The 10,477-nt window shown below is 34.7% G+C and overlaps 1 protein-coding gene across 1 annotated transcript in view; it reads right to left on the minus strand.

Annotated features, from left to right (window-relative positions):
- Rchy1 (Ring finger and CHY zinc finger domain containing 1) overlaps positions 1 to 10,007 on the minus strand; it is a 47,428-nt gene extending 37,421 nt beyond the window's left edge. The window contains exons 1-2 of the mRNA XM_083122787.1: positions 9,887 to 10,007; positions 4,166 to 4,327 (exon numbers count right to left, since the gene is read on the minus strand). Of these exons, the coding sequence (XP_082978913.1) occupies positions 4,166 to 4,327; positions 9,887 to 9,946 (222 nt within the window). The 5' untranslated portion in view covers positions 9,947 to 10,007. The remainder of the gene's footprint in view (positions 1 to 4,165; positions 4,328 to 9,886) is intronic.
- Positions 10,008 to 10,477: the final 470 nt, after the last annotated feature.

Raw genomic sequence — 10,477 nt, forward strand, 5'->3', positions numbered from 1 at the left:
ATACGTCAAAAAACACGTTATATACAGAAAGGACACAGCCTAAGGGGGCTTGAAATAAGTGAAAATTATTGTCATATTTCCCATGTGAAACAATTACAAAAAATCACGATAGCTTGCTTGGATATTTACCCATTAATTTTTTTCTTGAATAAAATGCCATCTCTCTTGTATTTCATCTTTCTCTTGACCTTGCACTCCCGATTTTAATATGTTAACAATAGTGCACTACCAAGTCACGAAGAAAGTGCGAAGCATTTAAATGCTTGAGTTTACAACTCAAGGAGGACATGGATAATATTAGTTCATCCTTCCTTCCTACAGCTTGAGATTTCAGCTCCCGGAAAACACATAAATACATATTTAAAGTGAGTAAAATTATTAAATATCACTTTTGTCACTGGTAATTAATAACATTTTGCTGCCTCTTACACTGGGGATATCCACAGGTTTTGTTCTGGGGGTGGTGCAAACGAGGCATTTCTTTTCCGGTGGTGCCACAAATGAGGTGCAATTCTCCTCAAAATAGTGATGCAGCTCATGGACATCAGGAGGGGGGGGGGGGGTCGAACGGGTCGTTGGACCCCCCCTGGAAATTGACATCGTTCATTCAAAGACACAAGAAAGTTGAAAGTTTGTTACTCTCATTGTTAAGAACAGAAAGAAAGTTCATTTAGTTAGATTTCGAAAAGAATAATCAAAGTAAAAATGAATTGGATCGAAAACATTGAGTGAAAAATACAGGAACAAGGTTATATTCTACCATTTCATCCAAAGAACAAATGGTTCCACAGTTTTCACGTTTCTAATAATTACAATTATAGGTGAGAACTCACACAACAAATTTTATGAAAATAAAATATCTCCTAACATTTAAAGCCTTTTCTTGAACGAGATGTGAAAAAGCTAATATCAAACTGCATTTCAGATACTAACTGCATAAAATGCAAAATAGTGTGCTGGTATTCACTCGTTTAGTGAATTGAGTCTCACCATTTATATAATAATAATAATAACTATTATTATTATTATTATTATTTTGAATAAAATTTATTTTTGTTAGTTTATAATATTTAATATTGTATAACATAATTTATAACTGTGGTAATAATACTTAAAATTAATATTTTTTCTACTATTCAACTTATCATTTGCCCGACCAGACCTCACTGCAAACGTTTCTGGCGATGCCCATGATGCAGCTCAAAAAATGTATAGCTGTCAGCCGGAATATATTCAAATATGTCAGTTAGTATTCTGGATATTATAATTATTCACATACTTATGAAATAAATTGCGCCGGTATCTATAATCTACGATCAAAATTTTTATAATCTAGATTATCCGTATTTCCATGTACATAATAGACTCTGTATTTATGAAACTCCTACAAAAGTAAGCGTTATTTTTTAATTATTTTTGATGCTGTTGCCACATTCAAAATGTACCTCAAAATGCTGAGAAGAAATGTATCATTTTCGCTACAACTAGAGGAATTTTATATTCATTCTAGTTTTTTGGACTTTTAACCACTGTTACTTTTTAAAAGAGATTTATCTACGTTTCGGAGGCTGAATCTGCCTCCATCTTCAGGGTAGCGTGTAGTCTGTTAGGTCACATAAATGGTTCCCTTGTTAGGTCACATAAATGGTTGCCTAGGAGGATTATTCTTGGTGGCCAAGGCTCCACCGCATCTGTCTGTCGGTCACAAAGGAATTTTGTAGCTTCGCTACCACTACAATTTTCAAAATGTAGTGCCGCTATAGCTACAAATAAATTTTGTAGCTAGCTACAGTAGCGTGCTACTTCCAACCACTGTTTACCAAGATGACAACTGCCATGTTCACAGGTCAGCACACGTATGCGAGTGGTTTGATGAACACTCAGGCACTCTATCGCACCTGGCCTGGCCCGCTAAATCACCGCTTAACCCCATAGAACATTTGTGGGACTATTTGGAACAGCAGGTGAAACGCCGAAATCAGCATTCCGGCAATTTGGAGGCCTTATGTGATCTTCTGATCAGCGAGTGGTATCAACTGGATGTGGAATACCTGCAGAACTTTGTGTACTCCTTACCTCGCCGAATCGAGGTGGTTATCAGGGCCAGAGGTGGCGTTACTTGGTATCAGAGTGATGTCTCCAGGGGGTGACTAATTTTTTGTCGAGAGAGCTTAATTCCTGAACAGTAATATGTTGTCATAGTTTCCTTGAAATTCATCAACCAAAAATTTTCACAGTCATTGCAAACTGTGAGTGTATCTATTATAATATAGTGATTTTGAACATATAAAAGTGTTGATTGCATGGTTTATTTGTGTTTAAATATAACCACTGTTTATTCAATAGTATTTTTATTCCCACATTAAATGCCAGGCTATATCATCATATATAGATTTTAAAATAGCATCACAAATGAATTTTAAGGCTTCAATCATGAAAACTGCACAATGCTTTTAACGAACTGAAGGTTGCTGTGTTCAACTGGTGCTAAACTATTACTATTAATGCCCTAGAAATTGGTTTCTACTCCTTCGTACATCTCGTTTCATATTAAAAAAAAAATATAAAAATAAACAGCACTAGAATATTGGAAGAAATAAAATAATAACTGGTTTTAACCATCATAAAGTTTGAGTGTTTGTTCTCAGTCCACTTTATGCACATGGGCTAATTGCCCCTAAAGCCCCTATTATGATTATTGTACTTACTGGGAAAAATATTTTGTTATTTATTATCATAATTCCCATAATTTTTTAGATGTTTGCACTAACCTTACGGATAGTTGGGGGTTATGGTACAAATTAGAAACAGGTTGAGTGATGTTTTAAGTAAGCTTACCCGTTGGGAATGCTTCCCTGAAGACACAATGGAAATTTGTCAACTTGTAGCTATTCAAAGGGCCCCAGGTTCGATATCTGACGGAGACACATAGTGGTTCAGATCCAGTCTCAATTAGCTTATCTGTCCATATAGTGGATTCAAAACAAAAACCAGGAAAGATGCCTAGTTGGGAGGATGGGACCCTCCTACTCCCCCATTCCCCCATACTGCTCATTCATCATTCTTCCTCATGCTCACAATTAGCCAAAAGTGGCAGAAAATGGCTCTAGGTAAGAGAATTACTAAATAAACCATTTATCCTCATTGTCATGATTAGTGAAAGTTACAGAAAAGCAGGAAAAATGCATACACACAAACTGTATATTAACTAAAGAAAATTATAGTTTCTGCAGAAAAGTCAATAACTCTTACGTACTTTTATGATATTATAAAACATATTGAGGAAACTGACGTGAAACCTGAATGTTCTAAATGATTTTAAAATTTGTGAACAAATAATATGATGAAAATAATTTTAATTCAAGAAAGTGTATGGCTATCATTCTTGTAACAATAATTTCTTGCTGGCGAGATCTTGTATACTGACAGTGATCAATGCTGTTAACGTACTGAGCCATTTATTGGTGGCATTATTGCTTTGCCATTGTAGTGGAAAATGGATCGTTCGTCTTTGCACTGCAAGTTGTGTTTTACACAGAAATTAATGACACTTACACCATGGATATCCACAGGATTTGTTCCGGTGGAGTCGCAAACGAGGCATGTTTCTCCCAAAATTATTCTATACTAATGAAATAAATTACGCAGACACCTATAATCTGCAATATCAAGATTTTTTAAAATTTACCTGAAAATGTGAAGAAATGTAGCTGTAGTGAAGTTTTCGCTACAACTACAGGAATTTTGCAGCTTCGATACAGCTACAATTTTCAAAATGTAGCACCGCTACAGTTACAAATTTTGTAGCTTGCTACAGTAGTGATGCTACAAGTAGCAAGCTACTTCCGACCATTGGCTAATTGGGACTGGACCTACAGTTTATAGTGGGATCCGAACCACTTTGAGCATCCACTGGGTATTGAACCATCAGGATGGCTCTTGTAACATTCATTACAACTAACATGGTTTAAACCAGCAAACCTCTTTTGACATGTTATCTGTTAGGCACATTGCATTTGTTTCCTTGAAGGGTCGGACAATGAACCTTGACATTTTCATTTGGAAATGCGGTGTCATCTGCAAAAGTTGATTTTTAAGTAATGATTGATACCAAACCAAAAAAAAAAATACAAAAAAAAGCTGATGAAAATCTCATACAACTTACCTGGCCAAAGGCGGCAGTACATGACACACATTTTTCCTGCACTTTCTGTCTTGTCTCACAAGAAATGCAAACTATTTCTTCTATATCTCTCCTATTTAGTGAGTGTTCTTCAGCATCATTATGGCAGAAACGACAGGTGTAAACTTTGTTGCAACATGGTGCCTGTGAAAAATAAATATAGTAATGCCACAATATATTCCATACAATGATTCAAAAAAACTATAGTAACTACAGTACAATTGAAATGAGAAAAAGAAATAACATTCTATCGTAATCCCAGGACCGTTGACCTACTGTACCCCACTCGAGAATTACATTAATTTTATTTTTAATAAATCAACCAATTTCAATGTTTTACATAATATAAAAGTGGTACCAGCATTAGACAAGCACAATTGCAGGGCTCGGGTGTAAAACATGGTAAGTGACAAAATACAGGTTTCGAGATATTGAAAGTTGAAGTTTAAAAAAAATCTGATTTACAAATTAAAATAAATTTCTCAATTGTTTACAGCAAATATTATTCACTTGTGTGTTTACTATCATACAAACATGATATTTCATCCCGAATTATTTTTTTTGGTGGTGCTACATGTGATTTGTTTGAGGGTTGTTCAAGGAATTGTTCTAGTTACCATTCTTTACATGCAACGTTCAATAACAATATTTTGACATTAGACTTTTTATATCAATCATAACAATTTGTCACACAAAAATGAAAGCCTTTAATAATAATAATAATAATAATTTTATTCAATAAACAATAACCTGAGCTACTTGTTGTAACAAGTTTTTGCTTTCCTATGTCTATGTCTGATATGAACACCATTAGAAAAGTAGAATTCATTGTTTTCTTGTACCTGATACAGAGTCTGAAGAAGACCTTGCTAGAAGGTTGAAACGTTACGTTAGTTTATGTTTTTAATAAAATAAATTACTGCCTTGGTCAGCATATTTAGTTTTTCATAATCATGGAAACAAGGCTTAATGGAGTTATAATTGTTTTCTTACGTCAGTATTTTAAAAAAATAAGTTCTGAATGCTTGTGATTAAAAACAACTTCCTTATATCTATATAGAGATCAATATTTGTAAAAAAATGTTTCTATATGAGCGGTTTTTCAGCTTCACATATCTACACACACAGAGGCTCTAATTATTAACCTAGCATGCCAAGCACAATGCGATTCACAAGCCTCTCTTGATAAAAAACCTGTGTTACGTAGAATATCCAAATTGCATACAATGGCAATATTAGATTTTTGTGATTCAATAAGCAATTTACTCATAAAATAGGGATAGCCTCTTTTTTTCGAAAAATTGAAAACCTAAAAATCATTTTTTCGAAAATGAAAGTACGAATTTTTTTCGAAAAACAAAGTGAAAAATGATCTTTTTTTCTTCGAAAAAACATTTTTTTAAAAAAAAAAACATTCCTAGTTTAAACCTCTATCTTCAAGATAACAATTACCGGCCCCCATGGCGCAATTGTTAGGAAATCACGCTACGACGCCAGGGTTCCGGGTTCGAATCCCAGCCTGAGATGTACTTGAGTGCTTATTCATCAATTTCATCATATCATCACTCATCTCCATCTTCGCAAATAAGCCAAAGTGACACAAGACGCGAAGTATAATAAAGGAAATCAATGAAGACACAATTATGACCTTGTAACTTTCTGTTGTATTTTCCTTTAACTTGACATGTTTGTAAAGAATTATTTCAAATGTACACAGGGCTGAAATGTTTAATAGTTTTCACTGATATTTAGCTCTTATGGATTAAAATAGTTATAATTTTACCATTTAGAAGACACATCTGCAACAACAACAATAAAATAATTTGCTTTCATTGAAGTCACACATATCATAAATATGAAAGTTAATTAAATGACAAATACGTTATTAAGTCTACCATAAAAAAATATTATAACTTTTAAAACGCCCATTAAAGATTTATGAAAAATATTTTATAAAAAAAACTAAACTGTCCCAAATATTTGATATGATTCAGATCAAATTATATATTCTTTAAGTGTAATACATTTTTGACGTTGCTTGTAAGGCATGGTATCTTAAAGAAGCCTTAAATGTGCATACCCAATTAAAAATCAAACAAATTTCTATGTGACTACAGTTATTTATATCTAGTAGAAGAAAAGTATGTGCCTCTGCTAGATCACAGTTCACATCCAGGTACGAGAGTAAAATTTTATTCGAAACTGCCATTATGAGCACTGTTGCATGTAAACAATGGTATCTACAGTATATACCATGTTTTACATGAAATAGAATGTACGTAGCCATGCCTAGTTTTAGCCGTATTTTTGATTGGCAACCTCTTCATTCTCCTCAGTCTGTCGGTGGTACATATTCTGGGTCATTATGGGAATCATATACACTTTCTGACTCGTTCTCATCTTTGCTGTTGCCTCAATACTCGGGAACTTTCTGAGAAACGTTGCAATGCCGTTTCGCCTCCATCTTTGCTACCTACCATACTTTACATGCAACAACTGGTAGGTACCATAACTTTCAACACGTCTAGCTCTGTCATCTGTTGATGAAACTAAACACTTAAGAGTACAATTCGACTTCATTTACGATGGACTACACGATGCACATTGTAACTCCAAAATGGCACTTACCATGTTTTACATCTGAGCCCTTCAATTAACAGAAATATTTGATCCCAAAGTGTATCCCATGTAAGTAAAAAAACTGCAATTTTAGAGTACTTTCGTCGCTTTTTGTTAATAAAAATGGTTTGTATGCACATTAAAATAGCGAAAGAACACATTGAAAATAACTATGAGTACTAAACCTAGCAATATCAAGCTAACTAGGTAAAATTACAGCTGCTGTTGTGGAATGTCATTTTGGGTGATTCATTTGCATGAAGCTTTAGGGCTGTTCTGCTTCACGTTAAAGTAACATGCTAAGGCAACAGGCGTGAATGCTTGCATAAGGTAATTTTGAAGTTGTCATTTTCAACATAAATAACGTAAATCCAAACAGTGCTCGTTACTTTAAGGAAGTTTTGTGTGACAATGATTGCCAAAATTCTACGATAATTACTTTCCCTGCTAGGATAATTTGAAAATAATCATAAAACAATCAGAACCATTACCGAGGATGCTTGAAATCAATGATTAATATACATTATCCAACCAAATGTTTGTTAACCCCTAGACATTATTCACACTTTAACCTGTAATAAAAAAAAACAACATATCTCTAAAGCTTATATCTTCAATTATCTTGTGTAAAGCAAGTTATTGCAGTTGTAATCACTGGCACTTATTAGTTGTAATTATTATCAGCAGGCAGGAGCATATTCTAGTCCCTCCGATGTACTTCATTGTAATACACTGATCAATTAGAAGATTTTCCCTGAGATTTCCAGGTGTGTGTGTGTGTGAATCTTAGGAAATTTCCGCAAGAGAAGTCTAAATATAACAAAAAATATCTTTTAGAACTGGATTTCAAAAGCCAGGTGCCAAGTGAAATTTTCAGCCACCATGGTAACCCAAAGCTCTGTATTTGGGTACCAGTTTCATAGATCGGAGACACATTAAAATTGCATATACTGTGTTTTGCATGGTTCGTACTTACCAATTGTGTATTGCGGAACATAGTTCAAGGTGCCATTATGCTTTTTGCACGAAAACAAACACAATTTTTCGGTAAATGTCTGTTATATCGGAGACACATTTCTAACGCATATTTTCAGTTTCAAATGGTTCGTACTTACCAATTGTGTATTGCGGAACCTATTTCAAGGCGCCATTATGCTTTTTACATGAAAATAACTTCGATTTTTCACATTACGAGTAATTCTTTTGGGTCCTTTCTTCCGTTGCGGAACATAGAATATTTCACGCACAGCTGTGGATCATCACGCGTCGTGCTTGTGTTTTGTCGATTTTTAGTGGGCATGCAGTGTTGCAACCATCTTAACCGAAAAATACATACTTTCGTGTTCATGATGTCATCACATACCATTGATGGATAGCCCCAAAAAACCATTCACGATAGCCCCAAAAACCATTCACGTTAGCCCCACGAACCATTTCCAGCAAGGTTAGGTAAGCATAGTTAAAAAAATAAAAATAAAAAAATTCTGGTAAAAAAATGCATTTGGAAACACTTCTTCTCGCGAGACCGCGTGACTTTCAACACTCGCGCCATCTGCAGGTTCATAATGGAAACAACAGCATAATGTTGTCGCTTCGCACAAAAGGCTACTTTATTACATCAAAAGTGCTTATTGTCTTTTGTGCAGCATTCCATAGTGACAAAATACCTCCACGAAGTTTGATAAATGCAACAGAAACTCATTTCCGTAAGTAGCTTCTCCTGTAAATTTGAAGAAAAGTGTCTCCGATATAACAGACATTTACCAATTTTTCATATTCTGAGTGCTCTTTTCTTATTACCGAAAAATACCTACTATCGTGTTCGTCACCGGTGGAAATTATAAATTATGCACAGGTAGATGACAGATAGCCCCACAAACCCTTTCTGATAAGGTTAGGTTAGGTTTGGTTACATTAGGCAAGCCTAGCTTACGTCATCAAACATACGCAGCAATCGGTTGTCGTAGGGCAAGCAAATGAAAGCAATGGCAATTGTGCGTCGGTGAGATATTTCTCTTGAAAAATACATGATTTCCCGGTGAAATATATTCCACGATAAAAGAAAATACCTCGACGGACGTTGTAAACCTTGGAGAAACTCATTTCCGTAAGTAGTTTCTTGTGTAAAATTGAAGAAATGTGTCTCCGATGTATGAAACTGTTACCCTGTATTTGTCTACCCCTGAATATATATTAAAGACATAAGTACAACCAGTACTTGAACCATAGATTCGGTTAGGCATATAGATACACAATGGATATATGTATAGATCAACTTGCAGTAGTTTACGAATATTACTTTTACTACTTATTGTTTTAAATGTTGTGAACATAAATATTAGTTGCAGAGCAATTCAATTGCTACAAAAAACTATTTTGCCTTTTTAATTTTACAGAACTGTTAAGATGTTTACCTTTAAATCTACAAATCACCTAACTTTAAATCTACAAATCACCTAACTCTTGCTGTTAATGTACTATTTATATAATTGCAGTGTCTGCTCTATAATACATAATTTAAAACATTAGTCACTCTTTTCTTGTGTGGGAATGAAGTGAAATCTTGCAAAAATGTTACATAAATTCTGAGAATGGTCGTGTCATAACTAACTTGTAATGTTTGCTTTTGCTGTAATCTAGGTACATGGAAATTGCTCATCAGTTACAGATTTTACTCAGGACCAATTACATTAATTAAATGGCATAAAATTATTTCACATTGTTAAATTTCACGTGATTGTTCCTGGATCAATGACCTGGCCAAAAACCTGTATAATATTCTTAGCTCTTTCGTCATCTTATCTTCAGTTTGATAATATCTACATTCATTTATTTTCGTTATTAATCATTCACAAGATTATGTCATAGTCACATTTCCGCGAAGTGTAACCAATGATATCCGTGTACTATATAAGGATTATTTGCATACAAAATTCTTCTGCTTTCGACAGCTGCGTAGGAAGCAGACGCCACTGCAAAATATCAAGGCTAATGCTTGTCATTGTAATAAAATCATATGTACAGAATTATTTCTAAAATCAATATAACTGGTACATTTACAAGTAAATTGGTGTGTTTTCTTACCACTAATTTGCAGTTTCTCTTGTAATGCTCACAACCATTCTTTCCATCCTCCCGAGACATTTTCGTTTCGTGTCCAGTCCTTTGCTTTCTTTCTGACGCTCGTCCGCTTGTCACGCTTCTCCGCCCTCTTGCGACGTTCCTGAGAATTACACTGATTACACTACTAACCTGCATCTTCTCTCCATTTTTTTAGTTCACCGTTCACTGAAATTTGCAACTATTTATTTCTTCATTAAATAAACAAAATACAATCAATACAGATTTTTATCCGTTTCACAAAAGGAGAGTTGAACTTAGCATTTTTAATCAATCTGTTTAGCAAGCTTGCACCGAAGGAAAAGCCGTAAGCAAAAGGGAGGAATAAGCATATTGCAGTCCCACACTTTTGACCACTCTGACAATTCAAGAAAGAAATGCCTTTAGCTTGTAAGAAAATATGCACTCATATGCAGCATATTTCTGTGTCAACTTCATCAGTGGCATACCCGGCTCGGCCTCCTGGAACTGCCGTCAGCCCCCCCCCCCCCTTGACACTGCCATCAGCCCCCATTGACAGTAGGTATTTTTTTGTATAATTTGTGTGCAGTGAAC

This window comes from Lepisma saccharinum, chromosome 5, assembly GCF_977018435.1.
Source record: "Lepisma saccharinum chromosome 5, izLepSacc3.1, whole genome shotgun sequence".
Lineage (NCBI taxonomy): Eukaryota > Metazoa > Arthropoda > Insecta > Zygentoma > Lepismatidae > Lepisma > Lepisma saccharinum.